A 27325-nucleotide genomic window follows, 5' to 3' on the forward strand; every position below is an offset into this window, starting at 1 on the left:
CAACGGCTAAAAGACTGAACCATAAATCAAGGATTCTAGAATCTGAGCTTGCCTCTGCTACTAACTCCCTAGATGGCCGTGAGCGAGCTGTCTCTATTTACCGGTGCTGTCAAACCCCAATGGATTTTGTGGCTCTCCAGATCTAACAGGATATATCCCGTCCCTCTTTTTACCAGTTACCGAATCCAGTGAATGTTGGTAATTGTCTGTGTCTGTCGTCTTGACATTGTCAGAGGTTTCCTGCTGGTTGTCAGCTTGCCACCATATTCCAAATATTCACTTTTAACATGCACAAGGCAGTGTGGGACTTCTGTCACTTGGCCAAGCAAGCTCAGGGTCTCTCAGAGGAAACCCTGGTTTCCCATTGTCTCTCCTAAGGGGATCTCTGAACTGGCATTTCCTGCTGAAGGGAAACCCCTCCAGAGATGGAGGCTAATCCTGCAGAAGCACTCAGCAAAAGCCTTGCCTCTCACCTTATGACGAAATGTCGGAGGGTATCCAAATAAACCACAAAAACTTTGGGCCTACACAACGTAACTTCCTCTCCCTCTCCCCTCACACACCAACCATGTGGTAGGTAGAGAGGAGAGAACCCTCTGCTTTATAATCCCTCACTAAAGCAGTTCATCCTGCCATGATTTCTGCCTTGCACCAGCCATCTTTCCTCCCTTATATGAAAAGAAAGAAGTTGAAAGTAATATCCTCAGGTACAGCAAAAAGATGCCTGAATATCTTACTTATTTTAAAACCTACACCTTTCATACTAACTGAAGTTCCTGAAATTATATTTGAAATGCAACAAAACAAGACAGGATGTTAAATGAGTCCCTTGCTGGGCTAGTCAATATCTACTTCGGCACGGCAGGGATAGACAAATAAGATCACTGTTTTAGGGCTTCTTCTCTTCTTCCTGATAGGGGAGCCTGTTTTTTTTCTTTTCCTTTGGCAGCGGAGTCTATTCTCTAACATTGCAAAACCTCAATATCTCCTCCTTCGGCCTGCGTTCGCTGCAAGAAATCAGCAGCGGAATGGTTCTGATTCACCACAACCCCAACCTTTGCTTCATCCAGAATGTTCCTTGGGAAGCCATCTTCAAGAACCCTCGGCAGACCTTGTTCCAGAATGACAACAACCCCGAGTGTAGTAAGTGTGTGGCACCTTATAGTTACAGGGAACCAGGCAGAGGGTCTTCTCGGTAGTGGCGCCCACCCTGTGGAATGCCCTTCCTTCAGATATCAAGGAAATAAACAGTTATCTGACTTTTAGAAGACATCTGAAGGCAGCCCTGTTTTAGGAAGTTTTTAATGTTTGATGTTTTATTGTACTTTTAATATTTTGTTGGAAGCTGCCCAGAGTGACTGGGGAAGCCCAGTCAGATGGGCGGGGTATAAATTATTATTATTATTATCATTATTTTTATTATTATTATTATTATTATTATTATTATTATTATTATTATTATGATTATTATTATTATATTTCCCCTCCCCACAATCTTTTCCAATCTGGGAGACACTTTTTAACTCTGAAGTTTTGGGGGGTGGGGGGATGTGAGCCACTTTGCCAGGCAAAATTCCAGTGCAGATAGGAGAATTTAGGGACTCCATATGTGAGCTCTTTGTGAGCCAATGCATAAGAATTCAGGGTTATTCAGTGCAACGTTAGCTTGGGCAGCTCACAGTGAGGCTAGCAAGAGTCAAGCAAGAGATAAAATGACTTGTCATTGATGTCTTCCTCCATTCCTTTGACAGTAGCAAGAGAACAGGTAACATATACATACATTCCTATATCTTCTTCTCCACAGTACACGAAGACCAGAGTTGCTCCTCCCTCTGTTCCAAGGGGCACTGCTGGGGACCTGGGGGGACTCAGTGCATGTCCTGCATTGGGTTTCTGCGTGGGAATGAATGTGTTAAAAACTGCAGCCTTCTGGATGGGTATGTGATCATGGGGAAAGCAGACTAGGAGCCCTGTCTGTCTAGAATTCAGATTAGGAGCAACCTAATGGCTCTGGGAGTCCTATGTAGAAAATACATTGTTTAACCACATCAAGGTCTAGAGACACTTGCTATGTTTTTTTTTTTTTTTTAAATGAAAGCTAAATTTTCTTAGTGTTGGGTTCTGTGTTGTTTACTAAATCCTGTGCTTTCGGGGTACATGGAAGAGGTGTGAAAATAACATACATATCACCTCCTTGTTTTTCTTCTTTTTTGAAACACCCATCTGTCACCACCAAATTTTATACAACAATTAAAATGCAGCCCTAGTAGAAGTTACTGTGATGAGAATTGCACCAGCAGATGATGGATTGCCAATCCACGACATTTCAGGAAGTTAAGGAAAGCTGGGAGGTGGACAACTGGAAGCTACCGAAATTTTGGATTGATCTGACTTTGCAATTCCTTCTCCTACAGAGAGTTCCGGGAATACATCAACGGGACACGGTGCCTTCCGTGCCATTCCGAGTGCTTGCCCCAAAACGGGACAGAGTCCTGCAACGGATCGGTAAGGGCAGGGACTGAAGGCTGCCGAGGCCCTCGCCAGTGTGGTGTAGTTGTTAAGAGCGGTAGACTCGTAATCTGGTGAACCGGGTTCGCGTCTCCGCTCCTCCACATGCAGCTGCTGGGTGACCTTGGGCTAGTCACACTTCTTTGAAGTCTCTCAGCCCCACTCACCTCACAGAGTGTTTGTTGTGGGGGAGGAAGGGAAAGGAGAATGTTAGCCGCTTTGAGACTCCTTCGGGTAGTGATAAAGCGGGATATCGAATCCAAACTCCTCCTCCTCCTCACTTTATTCTGACTCCCTCAACTTTCCACATCAAGTTGTCTATCCATAAAGTATCTTTGAGCATCTGCTCCAAGACACACACACACACACACACACACACACACTGCTCATGTTCCTTGTCACCCTATGTGCACAGAAAGAACAACCAGAACTAGCACCTGCTGTCCTGGCAGGTCTGCCCTGGCCCTCTATTTAATTTTTCCTCCTCTGGCACTGATCCGGGCTGGGAACCACCATTTTCATTTCCCACAATGCCGCAGAGCAGTGCTGTAGTATTGCCGGAAATAAAAAGGGTATATTGTAGACCCAGTCTCCCCATGCTGATCTGAGCAGTTCTGCCTGCTTGCTCACACTGTGCCCTGCCGGGGCCTCTGACATTGGAGCCCCCCCACTAGACAGCTCTCTGCTAAGGGTCCCCTCAGAGCTGGAGCTGTCCCCGAATATAACCTTGACCACACCCAATAAGTCAATTCAGACCATCCTTTGGTGCTACATAAACAAAACCTGTGCCCCCCTCCTTCCTTTTATGTTCTGGTTTCTTCTCTCACCTCCAATTTAAACCCACATAAGATTTTCACAAACCATAGCCTGAATTGGTTTGTAATCCTGGTTTGGCTACTCAAGCAGAGGTGAGAGGAATCTGGAAGGTGGAAGCATGCTAATGCAAATAGTGCCAAGTCAATTGATCCAATGCTCCCCATGGCTGCATGTCGTAAAAGAAGGTGTTTTGCTATCGATTTTTAGAAAGCTTGTGTATCTTTTCATGGAGGAACCTTGGACAAATTAACCAGCGACTGTAATGATAAATAACTGGTGTCTGAATTGGCTTCCGCCCTCCTCCCTCCCCATTCATTTTTCCTTGTGTGTTGTGCCTTTGAGATTTTGAACTTGCGGGCGTGTACTGTCTAATTACTGATCGAATAAGCCACTCTGGAAGGTTTTTTTTTTGGGGGGGGGTTGGCTAAAGAACACAACAAAAATGCTTTAAAATAGGCTTCTGAGGAATTCCCATGTATGCTGGAATCAAATGTGGAAAAACCATTGCTTAATATAGCAAGGTGTCTTTTCCAAAGTTGTTGGACTACAAACCCCATAATTCCCAGCCATGGGCCACAGTGGGTGAGGCTGCTGGGGGTTGGAGTCTGGAGGGCCATGGGCTTCCCATGTCTTCACTACAGGCTCCTTCCTTTAAAACCAGCTATGAATCCATGCAGTTGGATCTGTGGAGCAGATCAGTGGGGAGGTTTCACCTGTTCTCTCTTCTCACATCACCTGCATCCAAATATTAAGAGAGAATTCCTCAGGCTCATTTTCAAACAGGCTTGTTTTTAAACCGAGTGACAATGAAATACCAGAGATAAATTATTAACAGGAAAGGTGTGCTTGTTTGCATTCCTTCCAGCTAAATCATGTCACGGCTTTACAGAAAAAAAATATATTACCACAGGTTTTTCTGCCTTCTTGATGTTTTGATGGATGTTTCTATTTTGTAACGTAAAATGAGAAAAGTCGAGGGTAATAAAACTTACATAAACTCAATCATCAGTCTTTATACACACAAAATCTAATAGCTGTGTGACCCATAAATGCGTTAACAAAATGTTATTACGTAAAAATTTGAGTTGAACCTTGTAATAGAAATGATAGGAAGAAACGAAGATCCAGAAAACTGAACAGCAAATAACTAAACACAGCATATATCAATTTGAACCGCCGATACATCACGGTGGCTGGGAAGCCATGATGTATTGGCAGCTCAGAAAGTCTGAAACAGGTGTTGCGATGTGAACGCCGTACTGGTTTCAGACAAAAAAAATCGCAGTGTCGCCCAGCCCTCCTCTTAAGGACTGCCAGCATAGTCATTATGCAAGAGAGCAAATAACAGCTGGCATGCCGGCAAACACTCCGTGCATCATAGATAAAAGCTGGGCGAGCTTTATTCAGAGGTTGTCGCCTCAGACACTGAAGATAAAGTCACAACTAGTCATTTCTTCCAGATTTTTCAGAGCGAGATCCAGCCAAAGTGAAGAGCTTTGAAGCTTCCTTTGAAAGCTTTGAGGCTCATGAAGCGTGTGCTTAAATTTGCCCATTGAAATCAATGCGCCCGCGATGTTACAGAATCCAAGTTGCCCAACTTTCCCCTTCGTTAGGTAACAAAAGGTGCCAGAACAGCACTGTTCACCTGAGGCGACTTTGCAACAGCCCCAGACCCAACGACTCCAAATCCATAGATTCCTATCAAAGTTTCTGACTTTAATGTCAGTCACGGGTCATGTCGGCAACGAGTCACCTTGCGTTGTAAGGGAGATATTGAATGCAGATCCATACAGGACAGCTGATAGGGAGGAGTTCCCCTCCCCCTGTTCTTCTTATAGAAAGTCTTTCCCCCTGTCCTTCCTTCCTTAGGATGCAGACCAGTGTGTGGCTTGTGCCCATTACAAAGATGGCCCCTACTGCGTGGAGCAGTGTCCAAGCGGCGTGAAGGTGGACGGTTCTTTCGTACACATCTGGAAGTATCCCGATGGGGAAGGCATGTGTCAGATCTGCCCGACCAACTGCACCCACTCGTGAGTTTTCCAACATGGTTAATAATAATAATAATAATTTATTATTTATACCCCAGCCACTCTGGGCGGCTTCCAACAAAATATTAAAATACAATAATTCATCAAATATTAAAAGCTTCCCTGAACAGGGCTGCCTTCGGATGTCATCTAAAAGTCAGATAGTTGTTTATTTCCTTGACATCTGATGGGAGGGCGTTCCACAGGGCGGGTGCCACTACCGAGAAGGCCCTCTGCCTGGTTCCCTGTAGCTTCACTTCTCGCAGTGAGGGAACCGCCTGAAGTGCCCTCGGAGCTGAATCTCAGTGTCCGGGCAGAACAATGTGGATGGAGACACTCCTTCAGGTATGCTAGGCCGAGGCCGTTTAGGGCTTTAAAGGTCAGCACCAACGTTTTGAATTGTGCTCGGAAATGTTCTGGGAGCCAATGTAGGTCTGGTGTTATGTGGTCTCGGCGTCCACTCCCAGTCACCAGTCTAGCTGCCGCATTCTGGATTGTGCGGGGAAGGTCCTGCTGGAAAAGAGGCACCAGCACCTTTGCCTAGTGGGTGGTGGGAAGTGGGGAGGAAGAAACGCTAAGGCTGTTAGCAGTTTGCTCTCTGAAGAGCACACCTTCTGTATAATTTAGCACGTAATCGTTTTGACTTCTGTCAGCCTTTTACTTGGCCGCCCTGGAGCGACACCAAAAATCTGCCGCCTAAGGTGTCCTCATCGCCACCTGCCTCTATATGGGCTTTGATGAAACAAGGTCAGCAAACGAAAATTAAAAGGTTAAAAAAAAACCAAAAACCAAAAAACTGCCTTTCAATTTTGGCGCTAGAAATGTCTTCCGCGGCTTGTGATAACTGCATGTGCCCGAAAGCTCATGAAACCTTGCAAACTTTTACTCAGTTGTCTTTTTATATATATATAATTTTATTAGATTTTTTTAAAAATGTAAACATACGACAAAAAAAAGTTCAAAATCCAAAGATCGAGATTACTCTGAATCTCCTGACTTCCTCTCATCCCTTCCATGGGTCCAAATGATAATATGTACAACTGCATATCAATACTGTCCCAAGTTTTATCCTTCCAAATTATCCGTACTTTCCGTTCGTTTACAAGTGTGGTTAAAAGAAATCTCTATGTGGGACAAGAAGCTACAGTTAGAACTGGATATGGAACAACTGATTGGTTCAAAATTGGGAAAGGAGTACGACAAGGCTGTATATTGTCTCCCTGCTTATTTAACTTATATGCAGAATTCATCATGCGAAAGGCTGGGCTGGATGAATCCCAAACCGGAATTAAGATTGCCGGAAAAAATATCAACAACCTCAGATATGCTGATGATACTACCTTGATGGCAGAAAGTGAAGAGGAATTAAAGAACCTTTTAATGAGGGTGAAAGAGGAGAGCGCAAAATATGGTCTGAAGCTCAACATCAAAAAAACTAAGATCATGGCCACTGGTCCCATCACCTCCTGGCAAATAGAAGGGGAAGAAATGGAGGCAGTGAGAGATTTCACTTTCTTGGGTTCCATGATCACTGCAGATGGTGACAGCAGTCACGAAATTAGAAGACGCCTGCTTCTTGGGAGAAAAGCAATGACAAACCTAGACAGCATCTTAAAAAGCAGAGACATCACCTTGCCGACAAAGGTCCGTATAGTTAAAGCTATGGTTTCCCCAGTAGTAATGTATGGAAGTGAGAGCTGGACCATAAAGAAGGCCGATCGCCGAAGAATTGATGCTTTTGAATTATGGTGCTGGAGGAGACTCTTGAGAGTCCCATGGACTGCAAGAAGATCAAACCTATCCATTCTCAAAGAAATCAGCCCTGAGTGCTCACTAGAAGGACAGATCCTGAAGTTGAGGCTCCAGTACTTTGGCCACCTCATGAGAAGAGAAGACTCCCTAGAAAAGACCCTGATGTTGGGAAAGATGGAGGGCACAAGGAGAAGGGGACGACAGAGGATGAGATGGTTGGACAGTGTTCTCGAAGCAACTGGCAGGAGTTTGGCCAAACTGCGAGAGGCAGTGGAGGATAGGGGTGCCTGGCGTGCTCTGGTCCATGGGGTCACGAAGAGTCGGACACGACTGAACGACTGAACAACAACAAGTGGTTAAAATCCTGCTAATGTTTTAACCTGCTTACAGTGTTCTCGTAAATAGATTGTAAACTTTTCCCATTCTTTTTTTAAAGTTCTTGGCCTCTTGATTTCTAAGCTTCCCAGTTAAGCTTGTCATTTCAGCATAGTCCATCAACTTGGTTTGCCATTCTTCTCTGGTCGGGGTTATTTCTTCCTTCCATCTCTGGGCTAGTAGCATCCGTGCAGCTTTTGTCGCATACAGCAAACCTTTATTCAGTTGCCCGTTGTGGCGGAATAATGCCTGCTGATGATTCAGGTTCATCATGGGTTAACCTATCACTCCCATGTTAGATAGGTGTTCCCTGGGAGGCGGAGCTAGTTGGCGTTCCAAAAGGAGGGGGAACAACAGGCAGTTGGGGGGTGGCAGTTGGGTGTGGAGGGTTAGAGAGAGAAAAGGAGAGGTTAGGCTTTGGGGAATGCGAGGAGAGGTCATTACCATTGCTAAAGGGATGCAGGAAATATTATAACGAAGCTGAATTACATGAAGGGATGATTTGTACCAGTAATAACCCGAGATATCCATGTTTCCAAGTTACCTAATAAAGTTAAATGTGCTTAAACGTTTGTTGACTCTGGCAGTGTATCAGTACCTTAAGAGGTGTGACTAAGAGGAGAGAACAAAGCTTTCCTGGGGAAGAGGAAACTGTTTGCTTATTCTCCTGTCATACAGAGGGCTGGACAGTGAAGCCAAGTGTGCCACTTATTTGCCTAAAGGGGAGGCAAACTGCAGTAGTTGGGAACCTGGTAGGGAGATCCCATAGGTGGCAAGAGGTTTTCAAACGTAGATCCTTGAGGTACCGCAGAGACAACTCCCGTATGAACACTGAAGGATTCATCCTAGTTGTTAGTGAAACCCAGGGAGTGTCTCTGTTGGGGAAGTATTGGGGGGGGGGAATAGGATCCCTCACACTCGTCTCCTTCATTCTGCTCTACTGAACATTCTTATGCTTGTTACACTTTATAATCAGATTTCTTTTAGTTCTCCACACTTTGTATTTATCGGTCGTTTCAATCATTTTAAAAAATGCGAAAGTGAAAAAGAAATTAAAATTGCTTAAATGTTTGCAAGCAGTGAGCTGTATTCTGTTCTGGCACCCGTTGTTTCCCCATAACAAGTGAAGTGGTATTTCCTAAATGGTTGTGTGATACAACTTGGTGTTTCCTTTTCCAGGTGTACAATACGGGATGAACGTGGCTGCCCTGTGGATCAGAAACCCAGGTATTAGATTTCGGCTCATTTTCATTTATATCCCATGTGTCTTCCGTTGGAAGTCAAGATGGTATGCAAGCCTGTACAAAGTATGAAGTGTCTTGTGTTACTGAAATATATGAAAAAATTAAAAAAATTGTCCAGTAGCACCTTAGAGACAAACTAAGTCTGTTCTTGGTATAAGCTTTCGTGTGCACGCACACTTCTTCAGATACCTGTGTGTTACTGAAGTTACTGAACATGGAAGATTTCTGGGCACAATCTTAAGTACAAAGGCCATGCTAAGACCCATGAATATGTGTGATCAGGGAATTCAATATTCTGAGAAACATCAGCTTTCAATTACAAAAAAGGTTGTTTTTGAAAGGATGTTTTCCTGTCCCCATGACAGCATAAATAATCCTGCAGTGTACTCTGATGAGCTGATTGTGCTACAGAAAAAGTAAATCGCCACAAATTTGGAAAGATTCACTGGAGAGATTGAGAAATTCCTTCCAGTAGCACCTTAGAGACCAAGTAAGTTTGTTCTTGGTATGAGCTTTCGTGTGCATGCACACTTCTTCAGATACACCGAAACAGAAGTCAACAGACCCTTATAGTATGCATGCACACAAAAGCTCATACCAAGAACAAACTTGGTTGCTCTCTAAGGTGCTACTGGAAGGAATTTTTTATTTTGTTTTGACTATGGCAGACCAACACAGCTACCTACTGTGTGTAACTGGAGAGATAGAGATTATTCAGTAAAACCAATAAAATTGTGGCACCCTAAAGACTGACGCACTTATTATGCCATATGCTTTTGAGGGCCAGAATCCACTTCATCAGATGCATGAAGTCTCAAATTGGCAGACAAATATACCGTATTTTTCGCTCCATAGGACGCTCCGGACCATAGGGCACACCTCATTTTTAGAGGAGGAAACAAGAAAAAAAATATTTTTCTGGTTTTCCTCCTCTAAAAGCCCCGTTTTGTTTTGTTTTTTGTTTTGTTTTTGAGGATCAGGTAAAAGTTTTGCAGCTTTTTTTGCAAAGGGGAAAAAAAAGCCCTGGGGTTTTTGGTTTTTTTTTTTGGAGGATCAGCTAAAGGTTTTGCTGCTGTTTTTGCAAAGGCAAAAGGCCTTTTTTGAGAATCAGCTAAAAGTTTTGCAGCTTTTTTTGCAAAGGGAAAAGCCCTAGGGGTTTTTTTTGTTTTTGTTTTTGTTTTGAGGATCAGCTAAAGGTTTTGCAGCTTTTTTTGCAAAGGGGGAAAAGCAAAGCTCCTTTTGCAAAGGGGGAAAAGCAAAGAGGAAAAGCCCCATTTTTATGGGGTTTAACTCACATTTCTGAAAAATCTTAAGGAAAGGGAGCCATTTCTACTGTTTTCAGACAGATAATCTAATCAGCCAGTCACATGTCCTGGGGAAACAAACAACCTCCCTCTGCAGCACATTCAACAAAGGAGGGCGGGGCTGAAAGGGAGCCGGGGACTCTTATCTCTCTCCCCATCTCCTGCTGATTAGCTGCTGAGCGGGGTCCTTTCAACACTCCCTTTTCTCTTTGTAAAATAAAAAGCACAATCTGCTTTTGGCCCCTGGGCAATTCAGCTCCAGGGACCACCAGTCGCTCCATAAGACGCACAGGTATTTCCCCTCATTTTTTAGGAGGAAAAAAGTGCGTCTTATGGAGCAAAAAATACGGTACATGGTTGCGTCGGGGAGAAGAGTGAGGTCAGAGGGAAACAAAATGCAGTGATAATTTCGTAAAAGTGAAATAATTTTCTTTTTTTATATAAATATTTTTATTAAGAAAAATTTAAATCCATACATTTTGTCAGTATTACAACCAATTATATTTCCCCCTTTCCCCCCTCCCCCCACCCCCTCCCTCTCCCGCCCTCCTCGGACTTCCCTCAGCTCCCTTTACTGATTTACTTATTCATGTTATTTCTGCATGTTATAAAAATTGTACACATCATTTCCCTGATTATTCATACTGTATTCTACTAATAAAAAAATTGTGTATGTTTATTCAAACCCTGCCAGTGAGTTTAAGTCTATTTGTTGCTTTTTCAAATAATTTGTAAAGAGTTCCCATTCTTAATTAAAGTCTTCCCCTTCCCTTTCTTATATAGCTCTGAGAAGTATTTCACAAATGCTTCTCATCTCCTTCAATTTTTCTGTGATTTTTCCATCTATATTAATTTTATTTATAAAATTTCTTTGTTCACCTTTATTCAGTTGCCACACTAACAATTTCCCTGGTTTGTTCGCGTGTTCAAAATATTTCTGCTTCGCTCTTTTTATTTTCTAACTAATCTCTTCATTAATTATCATAGAATATTGAGTTTGTAATGTCCTAATTGCTTGTTTGACTGACTTTTTATTGGCTTTTTTGGACAGTTCCTTCTCCTTTTCCATTATTTCATTCAGGATCTATTTTTTTCCTTTTCTCTCTCAATTTCTTTTTAATTGAGTTTTGTTGTATAAACAGTCCCCCTCATCACCACCTTACTTGCATCCCAGACCATTTGTAATTTAGTCTGAACCTGAAGGTTTATTTCAAAATAATCCCCCATAGCCTTCTTTGCCTTTTCTATACCATTTTGGTCTTCTAATAAATCTTCATTCAATCTCCATCTTTATGATTTTTGATTTTCCATAATCAAGGGCGCACCGGACCATAGGGCGCATCTTGTTTTTAGAGGAGGAAACAAGAAAATTTTTTTTCTGGTTTTCCTCCTCTAAAAGCCCTGTTTTATTGAGGATCAGCTAAAAGTTTTGCAGCTTTTTTTGCAAAAGGAAAAGCCCTGGTTTTTTGAGGATCAGCTAAAAGTTTTGCAGCTTTTTTTTTGCAAAGGGGGAAAAGCAAAGCTCCTTTGGCAAAGGGAGGAAAGCAAAGAGGAAAAGCCCATTTTTTATGGGGTTCAACTCACATTTCTGCAGCTTCTAAAGGAAAGGGAGCCTTTCCTACAGTTTCCAGACAGATAATCTAATCAGCCAGTCACATGTCGCTGGGGAAACAAACAACCTCCCTCTGCAGCACATTCAACAATGGAGGGCGGGGCTGAAAGGGAGCTGGGACTCTTATCTCTCTCCCGATCTCTTGCTGATCAGCTGCTGAGTGGGGTCTTTCAACACCCCCTTTCCTCTTTGTAAAATAAAAAGCATGATCCTCTTTTGGCCCCTGGGCAATTCAGCTCCAGGGACCACCATTCGCTCCATAAGATGCACAGATATTTCTCCTTACTTTTTAGGAGGAAAAAAGTGCATCTTATGCAGTGAAAAATACGGTATGATGCGACAGTGTTCTGGGATTAATTTCTTTTATTTTTAACTTTGGGTTCCAATTCTTTAGAAATCAATACAGCATCTATCCTTGAGCTGCTGTCATGGACGTGGGAGTAATAAGTGAACTGTCTATCAAACAGATGTTTTTCTCTCCATATACCAATCAAATCCAGAGTTTGAGCCAAATTTTAAAAAAAAAAGCCTTTGGTAACCTGCCTTCTTCTAGCTGATCTGTCTTTTGCTAATGAAGGTACTCCATTTAAATCTCCCATCAAAATTACGTTTTGGTCAGCAAATTCAAGTAGTTCTGTTTGCAATTTCTTAAAGAAAATTACTTTTTTCTCGTTTGGGGCATATATTCCTACCAAAATTACCTTCTCTCCTTGGATTTTAATCTGTACTGTTAACATTCCCCCTTTCTCATCTTTTTGAATTAATTTGGGTTCCAGTGCAGGATTAATATAGAAAGCAACTCCTCTCTCTTTTGCATCGTCTGCTGAGACAAAATCCATTCCTATTTTTTTGTTAATTAAAACTCTTTTGTGCTTTTTTGCAATGTGTGTTTCTTGAAGGCAAATTATATCTGTTTTTTGTTTGCAAATTACATATTCAGTTCTATTGCGTTTGGCTTTTCTGTTCAAACCGTTAACATTCCAACTTAATATTTTAAGATTGGCCATCTTCAGAGTCACTTACAAGATCTGCTCCTTCCGATGACAGCTGTTCCAGTGCAGCACTTGGTTGTGCTATTGGGTCTAACTTCCTGTCACGTCCAGTGTCTAACCATCTCCTGTATTTTTCAAAGAATTCTCTAGCCTGCATTTCTGTTGTCAATCTGAATCTCTTTTTCAAAAATGTACCGGTAAATGAGAAAAAGTGAAATAATTTTCAGTCCATCTGGTGAATTCGTGGCTAATCTGAGACGTGAACCACAGTGTTCGTGGCTCACAGCCTGTGCTCTTTATCACTAACATGCATCAGCTCTAAAAGATCTAGGAGATAAATCCTTTGAACGCATTATTAAAAAATAAATTCTAGCTCCTCATTATTAAAAAAAATCTCAGAGTAGGTTACAATCACAGTCCATTAGAACCTCGTGCAACAGAAAAAGCAGCAGAAACCACTTTGCTTTGAAACTGATTATTAAGCAGTATATCAGTCTATTAAAATGCCAAACCAAGCACAAAACAAAAAATCATCACAGAAAACAGGCATGAATAATAATAATAATAATAATAATAATATTTTATTTATACCCCGCCCTTCCCAGCCAAAAACCGGGCTCAGGGCAGCTAACACTAATTAAAATCACAGCAAAAACATGAAAACAATCAATTTAAAATACAGATTAAAATACAAATTCAAAATTAAAACTGCAGTCTCATTTTCAAATAGCTCACCAATAAAAGAATGAAGCATAAGTATCAAACAGAAACCAACCCAAAGGCCAGGTGGAACAGCTCTGTCTTGCAGGCCCCACGGAAAGATGCCAAATCCCGCAGGGCCCTGGTCTCTTGTGATAGACTGTTCCACCAAGTCGGGGCCAATACTGAGAAAGCCCTGGCCCTAGTTGAGGCCAGCCTAGCATCTTTGTTGCTCAGGACCTCCAAAAGATTATTATTTGAGAACCTTAAGGTCCTACACGGGACATACCAGGAAGTGTCTAAGCCAAGACAAAGAGGGGGCTACAGATATCACCAGTACATTCCAAACTTTTGGTATAACAGGAATTATAACTAGCCTGTAAAAAAATAAACACACCAGTAACATGGATATCCCTTATTTTCCAGGGGGCTGAGTTGCACTTCCAGCACACCTTAGTTTGTGGAGCTCTGCCTGTATTCCTGTATCATCCACAGCCATTTGTAGGCCGGTGGGGGGGGGGCAAGTGGAAGGAGGAGATTGGCTATGTTATGCATCGTGAACATAAACAATAAGATCACACCAAACAGGAAGAAATTTGTCCTTACTTTTTTGATCTCTAGAGGCTCTCAGTTTATATTTCAGCTTCTCTGGTAGGGCTGATTCCCACACCTTTGTGTGCCTGAGAAAAAATATCCGCTCTGGCTAGTTCCCACCAGAATCGGGTTATTGTGGCTGTGGCATACGGAGAATCCATTGTTGTTGAAATATAAATAAAAACCACGAGGGATGAAAATTAGGCATAACATAGGAGAGACTGCTGACATCCCTTGAGTATCCCACAGTTCACTCAAAGGCCGGAGGAATTGGGCAGGTCTCTAATTGGCACTCGAAACTCCCTAAAAAGTTTCTCTCTTGGCAACTCATCCTCTTCACTTTCTCTGCTTGGTTAAGCCCTGCCTGGCGCAGCTTCTCTGCCTGCCTGCCGGTTCGCATCCCCTGAGAGTTGCAGGCGAAGTTGGCTACCCCTGCTTCAGGTTTCCCCCCTTTTCTCTCTGTCCTCTTCCAGTCAGGCTACGTCCATTACGGCTGGGGTCGTGGGTGCTGCGCTCGTCCTGGTTCTCCTGTCCATCATCATCATTTGCATCAAGCGTCGGAAGCAACAAGAGCGGAAGCACACTCTGCGGCGTCTCCTGCAAGAGACAGAGGTAGGGTTTGGCGGCCGTAACCTCTTTCCTCTTGGGGTGGGGTTGTGGGGAGAGTCTGCACCAGAGCTCATGGGAGATTTGGCATGGCGCTTCTGAATTTTAGCAGCCTTTTTAGAAGCGCTGCTTTATTTCCCCATGTGGAGAATTGCCTCCCTGTACGTTCCATGCTCAATGGAACCTCCATGTATAGGGGCAGTATATCTCTGAATATGAAATGTTGCCAGACGTTTCAGGAGAAGGCCTTCATATTCATGCTCTGCTTCTGAACTTCTGCAGACAGCTGACAGAAAGCTAGATAAGACAACTGCTTCCCTGCTGTGCACATATAAAAAGACCTAAATGTATAAATAGTCAGAAAGGGAACTCCCTGCTGAATAATCTTCACAGGAAGTCCCTAGCGCTTTTTTGTTCTCATTCTTTTCAATGTCACCCCAAATAATTTTATTACATGCTTGTACGTGAGACTAACTAGGGGGCATTGGAATCATAGAGTTGGAAGGGACCTCAAAGCTCCTCTGGTTAAACCTCCCTCCTCACTTTCTTTGACGCTGTTAGTTGGTGGAGCCATTGACGCCCAGCGGAGCCCTGCCTAACCAGGCACAGATGCGTATTCTCAAGGAGACGGAACTGAAAAAAGTCAAGGTGTTGGGGTCAGGCGCTTTTGGAACGGTGTACAAGGTGAGGAGCGCTGGATTAGATTTGTTGCGTGGGCAGATGGCGCAGGAAAGCCCTTGGCTGGGAACACAACAGCTTGAGGGCCTTTGGAAACCTTTTCAGAGACTCGGTTTGAACTACCAAGCCTTGAATCCTGTTCCTCGTTCACCCTGGATCCAAGTGTCTCCTTTCAACGAAATGTTCCCATTCCAGGTGGTGATTGCATCTTCCCAGCAGCCATTAAGTTGGTACTGGGGGGGAAATGTGATTCCTTTGTCAGCTAGCAGGGCCACTGCAATTTAACTTAAGAGTTCTGTCTGGGCTGCTGCTGTGTGCGACTGCCTCTGGCACACCATGAAGTCCTGCGTGAAGAGAGGCACAATCACATTTGTAGCCTGCGGTGGCTTCTGCATTGCTACACTAGGCCACATCTTTCACTTGGGAGTTTTAGCGTAGTGTTTCTGAAGTGTCTAGTAGGCAGTCTCCTTCCCATATTCCTGTAATCATCATCATCTTAAAAAAACAACAACCCCCAGTGCATTTATTCATCTTGCTCTCTTTCTCTTAACCACCCATGCAGGGAATTTGGATTCCAGATGGCGAGAGCGTGAAGATCCCAGTGGCCATCAAAGTCTTGCGGGAAAACACCTCGCCCAAAGCCAACAAGGAGATTTTGGATGTGAGTGAGGAAGGCGCAGTGACCCCTCGTAATTCAGGTTTGGGTTTGCAGCCCAGTGGCTAAAGCTGAACCAGGGACAAGCACCCTGAGGCTCAAGATTTTAACTGAGAATAATTGCACTGTTTCCTGATGCACCACTTGTACTGTATGCCTAAATGACGGCACAAGAAAGTGTGGGGAAATCCATCCAAGCAGCTCAGTGAGGCAATGTACTATGACTAAAAGAACAAAAACAACCGAGGTGGTGCAGCGGGAATAAAATGATAACAGCAGTTTGAGTAAGAATGAAACAGTGTATGTGTGTGTGCCTTTGTGCGCGCGCCTGTGTGTACACAGGCACACACATTAATCATGATGACCAGACCAAACCTTGCCTCCTCTGAAGGTTTTACGACCTCCAACCGTAAATCTTGAGGGTGGCCCAGCAACATTTCCTTGCATGTATGCTAGCTCCCTTGCAAGGCAGAGTGACGATCGCACAGCTTCTTGTTGAAAGGATCAAGTTGCGCACGGCCAGTAGCAATAAAACACTCATGGAAGCAGTAAAGCTCAGTCAAGCGTTGTTTACTTGAAAGGCAATACCAATCTTGATGGTAGAAGACTTGTTTGAAACTTTACTACAGCGCAGATAGTAAGGCACACTTCAGTCGTACGTGCTGTCTGCACTCAGCTTAGCAGTCTCTCCTCTGTAGTTATCGCACATGTCCACAGATAAGTGCTCCACCGCTATTTATAGGTGCTGTAGACTAGGCAATCTTGAACCTCAATGATGAATCTTCAAGAATCTTCTCACAGTTTCTGGAAATGGACGGCGCTTTCTCACTTGCTCCAACATCCTCTTGGTACTTCCTTCAGCCCACCTACCGGTAACTGAAAAGTAGCCTAAGTGCCATAGCTGCAGTTGCTGTTCTAACGGCATAGCACATGAGCATCAAGTTGAAGATAAATTGATAAATACCAGTTCACTGCATTGGGTCAACAGGTTCAAAAGACCCCAGCATCTCCCAGCAGAGCAAAGCAAAACCAGGAGAAACAGAAGGAGAATATGCGGCACCTTCCAAAGTTGTAGTTCAAGAACATCTGGAGGGCCACAGATTCTTCACTCCTGTTGTATGAAGATCACACGCTACCCCTGGTATTGTCTCAGTGTGCCAGATGCCAGCGTGGAATCCTTGGGGCTTACTGTCCAGAACAGGAATGGGGAACTTGTGGTCCTCCAGATGTTGTTGGACTCCAACTCCCATCAGCCCCAGCCGGCATGGCCAAAGGGTCAGGGATGATGGGACCTGGAGTCAAAACAACACCTGGAGGGCACCACATTTGCCAACCCTGCAATAGAAGGAACCCTACGCCAAAGGATAAATGGACATAAATATGATATCAGGAATCACAAGACAGAGAGACCAGTAGGAGAACACTTCAGTCTCCCAGGACATTCTATACAAGATCTCAAAGTAGCTGTCTCACTACAAAGGAATTTCAAAAATAGACTGGAAAGAGAAGTTGCTGAATTACAACTAATTACCAAACTTAAAAACATGGAGAGACCTGGTCTGAACAAAGACATTGGATTCTTATCTCATTATACATGACAAAGCTATCTTTAGCCATCTCACCCATTGCCTTTTCCTGTAAGACCAATTGCAGTCGTTAACAGTCATCAACTGGTTTTCCACACCCAACAGCCAATCACCCATTCCCACCACCCTTCTGAGTAATACCCCTCCCCACTCTCTCACTTTATATAAGGGTCTGGTGACTTCTGTTTCAGTGTATCTGAAGAAGTGTGCATGCACACAAAAGCTCATACCAAGAACAAACTTAGTTGGTCTCTAAGGTGCTACTGGAAGGATTTTTTTTATTTTTTTATTTTGTCCTGCAATAGAGAGATACTGTCGAAAATGGCGCAGGAGGGGTAGGGCAGTAGATGAGGTAGAATAAGGCTTGAAAGCAAAAAATTGTGGGCCTCTCCTTTAAAGCAGTGCAGCCAGACCTTTATGTCAGTTTGGAGCTGAGAAATAGACCTCTAATAAAATTATATACTCAGGATTTCCCCAGGTTAAAATGTCACCGAAATCCCTCCGGTTGACTTAATTGTCACGCAGGACACATAAGCACATCTCATCTCAGCGTCTTCTCAAAGCCAAGTCAAGTATGTTGTGGTTTCTCCATTTGCTGTGTTTCCTGATGGAACTTTTTTGCCTCTTACCGGGTGCAACATGCCCTCCATCAATTCTCATTATCCTGGGAATGCCACAGACTCAAAACAGTCTATAAACACTTTTTGTCGGCCAAAGTTATAAGCAACTTACACGGCATCAGACTGCCCCGTCGTTGTCACCCATTTTTGTTTGCCGTGGCTGAATTCAGCCATTCCTGGGGTCTAGTGGGAGTGGATTTACAACCCCTCCTGGATGTGTTCCCTCTAACAGAGGTTAACAAACTCACACTGCTCCCTCACCCCCAGACGGATAGAAATCTCCCCTTGAAGTTTTCTGGCCCGTGTGAGGTCTTCTCCCTGTCACCATTTCTCTTCTGAAAGGAGAACTCTAACCCCCCCCCCTTTCCTCCCCAGGAGGCTTATGTCATGGCTGGGGTGGGCAGCCCTTACGTATCACGGCTGCTGGGAATCTGCCTCACCTCCACGGTGCAGCTGGTTACTCAGCTCATGCCCTACGGCTGCCTGCTGGACTACGTGAGGGAGAACAAGGACCGCATTGGATCCCAGGACCTCCTCAATTGGTGTGTGCAGATAGCAAAGGTAGGCGGAGCTTCAGTGGAGGGGGCGGGGCTTCATGGTGATTGTCTGCCTGGCGTGCGACTTTGCATAGCCAGTTGTATTCTGCCCTTGTCAGGACCCACCTCCTCTCCTCGCCCACGTTCAGTTTTCCTTGCTTTATCCTCCCCCATCTTTCTCCTCTTTAAAGGCGGAGGGTGGTAGAATCACAAACCGACAAAGACGAAAATAGGGTCACGACAGAGGCACTAACTGAAAAGAGCTGCATTGTGAGGGATCGTGGCTGGTGATGTTGACAGGCTCATTACAAAACAGGCTTCCCTGTGCTTATATGAACCACCCCAAAGAGAGGGCTTCAGCAGGTGACGCTTGTCCCACCACTGCGGTTTTAAAATGGAAGACTCGGCGACGTAACGTGCTGAAATTCTTCCTCCTTCACAAATACAAGTTCCTCGCTGAATCGAGTGCTCTTGGGAGGAAACTCAGAATATGTGCATCCAGTCTCTCTTTTGTGTTTTAAATTTGCAGCAAGTTCCTAGTCCTTATGGGTTCAGCCCCTGATCCTAGCTTATAACAAACCACTTCTATTTAGGCTTACGGCCTGCAAATCCATTCACCACCACCTCACTCCCACCCCCAAAGCATTGACATTTGTAGAGATGTGAAGTGTATAATCCAACATAACTTAATGGTAGAATGTGTGCTCTGCCTGCAAAAGACCCCCGCTTCAATCCCTGGTACCTCCAGTTAGAAGAATGACAGCAGGACTGAGTATAACTTCTGTCTGAGATATACTAGAAAGCTGTTCTTGGATAGTACTGAGCTACAGGGAACGGTTGCCTGGTTTAGTATAAAGCAGCTTTGTATTTTCAAGCATATTTTTTGTTTTGCAAGATGCTGAAAAGGAATAAACCAGTTGAGTCAGGCATGGAGGATAGGAGAGTGCCGCAAGAACGGTTCTTTCACTTCTCCAAGCAAGTTTAGCAAGCTTATGTCGATGCCACAGAAATTAGAAATCAATGTTAATTATTTTCTCCACTTCTGCAGTTGAGACTGAGGGTGCGTGGCATCTTATTATTGCACCTATGTGTTTTTAAGAGCTCTAGAAACAGTTCCCCTTGGCTCAACTTTTAGGGGATAGTTACCAGCATTTCTTCATTCTCTCTCTCAGGGTATGAACTACCTGGAGGATGTCCGCCTGGTCCACCGGGACTTAGCTGCCCGGAACGTCCTGGTGAAGAGCCCAAACCATGTGAAGATCACGGATTTTGGTTTGGCTCGGCTGCTGGACATCGATGAGACAGAATATCATGCCGACGGAGGGAAGGTTGGTCAGAGAACACAATTATGGAGCAAGTCCAGGGTGCACCTCCCTTTAAGACTTGAGTAGCACCCTAAACGTTGATCAGAATTGTTCAGAGATGGGTGCAGTTACATATCATTTGAGTAGTAGGAGAAGTGCATTGACACTGTTGGCTTTGTCTCCTCCGGGCGAATTTATTTATTTATTACATTTCTACCCCGCCTTTCGTCCAAGGAGCTCAAGGTGGTGTATGTGGTTCTCTCCTCCTGTCCATTTTTATCCTCACAACAACCCTGTGAGTTAGGTCAGGCTGAGAGTGAGCGACTGGTCTAAGGAAACGCGGTGAGCTGGATGGATTTGCACCCTGGTCTCCCAGCACTCTAACCACTAGGCAGTAAATAGGAAAGTGCCTTGTACAAACTCAAGACAGTTGGCCCATGTAGCTTGGTATTGTCTACACCAGAGGTAACCAATGTGGGACCCTCCAAATGATGATGGACAAAGACTCCTCTCTTGCTGGTTTGGGCTGATGGGACCTGACAGTGCTTTTTTTCTGGGGGTACGCAGGGGTACGCATACCCCTAAACATTTTGTGAATCCAAGTTAGGCCTCATCGAGGAGCAGTATTTCAATATGAGTAGGAAAATGAGAGTATCTCTAAACATTTTTTTAAAGAAAAAAAGCACTGGGACTTGAACAACATCTGGAGGGGGCACCATGTTGGCTAACCCCAGTCTACATTGACAAGCAGTGACTCTCGTGGTTTTCAGGGTGGTCTTGCCCAGTCCTGCTTGGAGGTGGCAGGGCTTAAGGTTTTGCATGTAAAGCAGATGCTGTATCAGGCCTGGTTCTTATAAACAACAGCAGAAGTAGTGAGCCTGTGTCTGAGCTGCAACACTTCGAAGTGCATGTGAGGGCCCACGTGATTGAATGATTCTGCAGGCAAAACAATTCTTTCTCTCTAGAACAGCCTTTCTCAACCTTGGGTCCCCAGATGTTGTTTGACTACTACTCCCATCATCCCTGACCACTGGTCCTGCTTTCTAGGGATGATGGGAGTAGTAGTCCAACAACATCTGGGGACCCAAGGTTGAGAATGAGCCTGTTGGAGAAAAGGTCTGTGGCCTACATCTTAGCTTGGCATGCTTGCTTTCTATATACAGGGAGAGTGTTCTCTGTGAAGGAGGATTCCATCCTGTGGCCCTAGGCTTGCCCTCTTGTGGTAGTATGGCCCAGGCGCAGATTGACTAGCTCCCTGAGAACTAGGCCCACAAGCCTGTTCTCCTGCCCCACACAAACACACACAGCTGCTGCTTGAACCAACCCACAAGAGGGATGGTTTGACGCCACAGTGGTAAACTTTGTGCCATTTGCCTTGCCCAGGTACCTATCAAATGGATGGCCCTGGAGTCCATCTTGCGCAGGCGTTTCACACACCAAAGCGACGTGTGGAGCTATGGTAAGTGGGGGCTCGTGGGGACCCTCCTGTTTGTTCCTGCGGTGAGACATCGGCTGGTGCTTGATGGGACCCCCTTGCCTGTCTCTCCAGGTGTGACTGTGTGGGAGCTGATGACTTTTGGAGCCAAGCCGTATGATGGAATCCCAGCCCGAGAGATCCCTGACCTGCTGGAGAAAGGAGAGAGGTTACCACAGCCTCCCATCTGCACCATTGATGTCTACATGATCATGGTGAAATGTAAGAAGCTAGAGGTCTTGCATGAAAGGAAAAAGGGTTGCAATAAAATATAGGGGCAAGGAGTGCAAGGCCCTCAGTTACTGTAGGCTTTGTTGTCGCAGGCACCCGATAGCCCTTAAAGGGAAGTGGAGTACCAGCAAGTTGAGCTATACCTTTCTCTTGGAGGATCTTGATGGTGCCTCCTAAGAAGGCCTGCATCTTTGAACTTGTGTTTTCTGGAGTTTGAACCTTTTGGCTAAACGTTTGTATTCAGAGCTTGAAAGTTCATTTTACAAAGGAGCTGGTTCCAGTTCCCATTTGTCCCTTGACAAAATGAACTAGTTCGGTTCGTGTTCAGTAGCCAGTTCAATTCAACTTCACCCAATGGATCCTCGGCATGTTTGTTTTTCAGCATTCATAATGTTACAAGCTGCTGTGCTGAAGTATAAAAGACACTTAAGAAAATACCAAAACACAGAGTCAAATGTGAATGGTTTAATTTATTTCCCCCAAAAAACAATTGTGGTGTTTAATCTTAAAGGCCTAAAGCATCCAAAGAGTAAAGAAAAGCACACATATAAGATAATGAAGATGAACTAGAAATCATTCAGAGTTCTAGCCCCAAATGAACTTAATTCATATTCAGTTTACCTGTCAATTATGGGAGCTACCTTCAGGGATAGCTTTGGTAATTCTTAAGTAATTCAGTGAACTTGATTAAACCCGAACTAATTCATTCCAAGTGCTGGCTGTGCTTGCCACACAGGTTGGATGATCGACTCAGAATGCAGGCCCAAGTTCCGAGAACTGGTCACCGAATTCACGCGAATGGCCAGGGATCCGCAGCGTTTCGTGGTCATCCAGGTGAGCCAGGAGTGGTGGTAAGGAAAGCCTCTCTCATCCTGCCAAGACGAAGGCTGTGTTCAAAGGGGATTTTCCTCCACTGTGTTAAATTGGTTTTTTTTGAAAGATTTTCTTGTGTTACAAAATGGACAAATAAGCAGAGAAAAGTTCAATTGGGGGAAGAGAGAGGGAGGGAGGGAGAAAAGTGGGGGTGTTATTTCATTCTATTGCCTAGTTGTTAGTGTAGGGGTTGTGTCAGCATCATTTGGATAGACACACACACACACACACACACACACACACAGTGAGAGGTTAGGGGGTCCAGAACTTGGTTGGTTGTGTTCAGTTGGTTGCAGTGTGGCTTGTTTGTATGTGTGTGGTGGGGCAGGGGTCGGTTGTTGGGCCACCTTAGCCATATTTTGTTGTTGTTGTTGTTGTTGTTGTTGTTGAGATAGGTCATCGTCCTGTTGTGCTGTGTATGTGATAAAGGGGAACCATACTGGAATGAAGGTGTCCTCCTTTGCTTGTTCCCATGCTAGTTTAAGTGTTGGTTAGCTTTTCTAGTACAGGATTTTCCTTCACTAAGCATCTTGCTCAGCTGTAGGTAAATGGTGGGAAGGAAGGAATAAACACAAGAACGTAAAACGTCCCTTGCCGGAGCAGACCAAACCCTTCTAGTCCACCCTTCTGCCTCAAAAACAGTGTTCAACTAGATACCTCCAGGAAGCCCACAAACAGGCCATGAAGGGAACGGCCCTTCCTTGTTGATTCTGCTGGCAGCTTGTGTAATCTACTGCTAGGAGAAGCAATGCATTGCCAAAAGTGAGGAATGATGCTGATGGTGTCTGTGGTTGCGGAGCCTGAACACATATACCATCTGACTCCTGTTTTAACTGGGCCTGGGTGGATTAGAGTCTCTTCCATGCCTGGGATCAGATTGATCTGGGGGAGGGAATTTTACTCCCAAGTCAGCTTAACAAATGGCTGTTTGTGTATGGTTGTGTATGAACTCTAAGCCTACTCCTCCTGCAGGAGCAGTGGAATTCTCAAAGCCACAAATACTTATTGCTGTTTATTAGAACATGCATGTTCATTAATATTTCTGGTTGTTCCTCCTTGGCAGAACGATGATAAAATGGGTCTTGCCAGCCCCATAGACAGCACTTTCTACCGCACTTTGCTAGAGGAAGAAGACATGCAAGATCTGGTGGATGCCGAAGAGTACTTGGTACCCCACCAGGGCTTTTTCAATGGCGAGGCATCTGCTGACTATCGCTCTAGGATCCCCTCAACGAGGGTAAGCATGTGGCTATTATCAGTTTACGGTGATAATAGACAAAGCCAGTTAGTATCTTTCTCAGGCTGGACTTCCCAGTGGGCATGCCCGTCTCTCCTGTAAAGCGCATGTGCTGGAAACTCCTGCATGAAAGATGTCAATAAGTTTGCAAAAGAGAGAGGTGGTGACAAGCCCATAGCCTACAGGCTGTATACACAGCGGGTGGCTCTGTGGTCTAAACCACTTGAGCCTCTTGGGCTTGCCAATCAGAAGGTCGGCGGTTCAAATCCCCACGATGGGGTGAGCTCCCGTTGCTCTGTCCCAGCTCCTGCCAACCTAGCAGTTCGAAAGCACGCAAGTGCAAGTAGATAAATAGGTACCGCTGTGGTGGGAAGGTAAACGACGTTTCCGTGCGCTCTGGTTTCCGTCACGGTGTTCCGTTGTGCCAGAAGCGGTTTAGTCATGCTAGCCACATAACCCAGAAAGCTGTCTGTGGACAAACACCATGAGATGAACGTGAGATGAGCACCACAACCCCATAGTCGCCTTTGACTAGACTTAACCTTCCAGGGGTCCTTTACCTTTTACCTTATACCCCCCAGCAGGACCACCTAGCTTTTTGGGGGGGTGGCGGCGGCAAAATCAGAGGGCTTGCGAACCCTCAGTGTGGCAGTTCAGTCAAGAAAGAGTAGCCACCCCATCATAGAACTTCATAGTATAATTCCCCTCCCCAGAATTTCAAATCTCCTTCCCTGCTGGCCAGGGCTGCAAAATGGTCCCTAAGCCTGAACTCTCAGCTTACACTTACCCTTGGCGATCAGGTTTCTACTTGGCACGTGTTCTTCACAGGCAATGCTGAAGCACACACCTGTTTCCCCCCCTTTCCAGAGTACCACAGAGACTCCAATGGATGAGGATGAACCTGAGCAACCAGCTCAGTACCCCTATTTGGGCCCGCCTCTCTTGGAAGAGCCAGGAGCTGTCATCCCTGACTTGCTTGAAGGGGACTATACAGGAAGCACTCTGCAGCGCTACTGCGAAGATCCCACTGGTGCCTCAATTAATGAAAACGAGAGCCCAGAAGCTAAGAACTACAATTCACCCGTGCCCTGTAGTATGGTTCCAGGTATGTGCCTTGTTCCTTATGTATGTACTTGCAAAAATTCCAATTGGGGAATCTTGAAAAGTGTTTTGGTGTGGGTTTTGTCTTGTTTCAAAAACAAGCTTCTAGCCCCTATGGCTGTGGATTGCCAGTAGCAAGTGTGGCATCCTGTTCGAGGGCTCAAAAAGCCATGTTTGCTGTTAGTTTGGGTGGAAGGTTGGTGGAAGTCACCGCGTCCTGGTTTCGGCCATTTGTTTTGCATTTTTCTTATCCCTGCAGAGTACGTGAACCAGCCAGAAAACAGCCTTCCATCCAGCAAAGGCCTTCGACCGCCAGGATCCACCCTAGAAAAGCCAAAGGGTCACTTGGGCAAGAACGGTCTCATCAAGGAACCAAAGAATGCCTTCCATAACAGCAGCAGCTTCAGCAACGTGGTGGAAAACCCAGAGTACCTGACGCCCTGCAACCTCCCTCTGGCCGGCCCTTTGCCTCAGGCCTTTGACAATCTATATTACTGGAACCAGGAGACTCCCAAGAGCAACCCAGCAGAATTCTTTGCCGGCTCTGCCGCTCCTGCCACTAACAGCTTTGCCACCACGCCGACGGCGGAGAACCTGGAGTACCTAGGCCTAGCCGAATCAGTCACTCGCCCCAAGGACTTTGCGTGAGGACTCTTCCCCTGTCACCACTGAAACCTATTTTTTTATATTTAGGCAGCTCAGGACACAAACGAACGAACTATTAATGCATGCAAGATGATGAGCAGGATTCACTAAGGCCTTAGCACAGCCCTCTTGAGGCCTAGTAGGCTGCTCCTTCTTGTCCTTGCAGTTGGGCGAAAGCACTTTGTGACAATCTCCTGTCATGCAGTTTGGGCAACCCAGACCAACTGTCATTATTTGACATACAGCAGGCATGTATGACAGGATGACCCCCGGGGTGCTTCTGATCAACCCCACCCCCCAAAAAAGCTCAAAACCTGTGGGCAATGACAGTGGGTAGATCACTGCCAGGTTTTTTATACTGGGAGTAGATCGCAATCTCTTGGGAATTGGATGTGCCTGACATACAGGAAAAAAGGGCTGCTCTTCTGCCTCCTCTTCCTCTCCCTTTGAATACAAGACAAAGAGGATTAGACCACTGACTGGGCTAAAGAACTAAGGTGGAACGATCCTTTTTTTTAAAGGTACATTTTTAAAAAACAAAAACTTAAGGGTACTGACATGTGGTGGGGAGGGGAGAACCATGAGATCATGTGTTGTAAAAAATGAGGGCAACGCATGGGTGTCGCATAAAAACGGTGGTGTGTTTTCTGTTATTGGTCATTTAATGACAATGGTAAAAAGGGAATGTGCTTCCTTCACCTTAGGATCAGGGCCAGGGGCACCTGCGTCCTTACAACAGAGTAAACAGGGCGGCGGCGGGGGATTGTGATGTTCCTTAAACACATCTTGGTGGGGTCTGGGGAGGAAGAAGAAAACAATGTTGCCTAGTGGCGAGAGCCCTCTGTGGTGTTCCTTCCCACCCCTTTGCCCTCTCAAGAAGATTCCAGAAGAAGCAGGCGAGGAACTAAAACCAACTTCATTTCTTGGCTTTCACAGCTTGGCAAACTTTCCCATTGTGAACTGCGAACAGTTGAGCATCTTAATTAAGAGAGAGAATAATTTTGGAGTGCTTCCCTCCTCCTAAGAAATAACACCATGTTTTGAACTCTCTTTTTGTATAGCACCACATTTTATGTCCTGGTGGTTGTTGTGGCTTCCTGTTCTGAGGCAGTGGGTGAAAAGGGAAGAAGAGAAGCTAAGCTTTCATGTTGTTTTAGAGGGGAGAGGTTGGGTCGCCCCATAGAACCAATATGTAACGTGTAGGGCAACCTGTGGCCCTCCAGAAATTGCTGAATGACAACTCCCATCATCCCTGACCATTGGCCAGGCCTGCTAGACAGTGCTGGCCCAAGATATTTTTGCACCTGAGATGAATCACAAAATGGCTCACTCCCCTCCCCACCATGGAAGAAGGTATGAATGAAGATTTACATCAGGAACAAGGATGGGGGTGAATAAAGATTGATATTGGGATCTGCTGCCACCTGAGGCAGTTGCCTCACCTTGCCTCTTGGGTGGGTCGGCTAGGGCTGCTAGGAGTTGCTGTTCAGCAACATCTGGTGGGCCAAAGGTTCCTCACACCACCGGGTGGGGCTGGGTGCATGCCACCTATTACATCGGAGGACGGGAAAGCCACAGTGTGTAGCTATGGGTGCAGCCATTTAGCTTCCCGAGAACCATATTCCTTCCCTTTTGCTTTTTTAAAAGAGAGAACTTGGCTAATATGTGCTTGAAAGTCGGTGGGCAATGCCTGCTGAAATCTCAGAAGCCCGAGAGGGTGTTGTAAATTAAGGTTTCCAGAGATGGGAGATGGACTCCGCTTAGCTCCTTCTCCTGTCCATGACAATCAGAAATGCAGAATAACTATGCAAAATGGGAGAAATGGTGCAAAATCGCTCAATTCCTGTAATTTATAC

At 45.0% G+C, this 27325-nt stretch overlaps 1 protein-coding gene across 1 annotated transcript in view; it reads left to right on the forward strand.

Moving 5' to 3' along the window:
• Positions 1 to 25641, forward strand: part of ERBB2 (erb-b2 receptor tyrosine kinase 2) — a 56947-nt gene extending 31306 nt beyond the window's left edge. Inside the window, exons 12-27 of the mRNA XM_033168928.1 lie at positions 950 to 1143; positions 1805 to 1937; positions 2415 to 2505; positions 5194 to 5354; positions 8658 to 8705; positions 14397 to 14535; positions 15091 to 15213; positions 15770 to 15868; positions 18444 to 18629; positions 19777 to 19932; positions 21292 to 21367; positions 21458 to 21604; positions 22350 to 22447; positions 23550 to 23723; positions 24591 to 24828; positions 25084 to 25641. Of these exons, the coding sequence (XP_033024819.1) occupies positions 950 to 1143; positions 1805 to 1937; positions 2415 to 2505; positions 5194 to 5354; positions 8658 to 8705; positions 14397 to 14535; positions 15091 to 15213; positions 15770 to 15868; positions 18444 to 18629; positions 19777 to 19932; positions 21292 to 21367; positions 21458 to 21604; positions 22350 to 22447; positions 23550 to 23723; positions 24591 to 24828; positions 25084 to 25472 (2452 nt within the window). The 3' untranslated portion in view covers positions 25473 to 25641. The remainder of the gene's footprint in view (positions 1 to 949; positions 1144 to 1804; positions 1938 to 2414; positions 2506 to 5193; positions 5355 to 8657; positions 8706 to 14396; positions 14536 to 15090; positions 15214 to 15769; positions 15869 to 18443; positions 18630 to 19776; positions 19933 to 21291; positions 21368 to 21457; positions 21605 to 22349; positions 22448 to 23549; positions 23724 to 24590; positions 24829 to 25083) is intronic.
• Positions 25642 to 27325: the final 1684 nt, after the last annotated feature.

Source organism: Lacerta agilis, chromosome 14, assembly GCF_009819535.1.
Source record: "Lacerta agilis isolate rLacAgi1 chromosome 14, rLacAgi1.pri, whole genome shotgun sequence".
NCBI lineage: Eukaryota > Metazoa > Chordata > Lepidosauria > Squamata > Lacertidae > Lacerta > Lacerta agilis.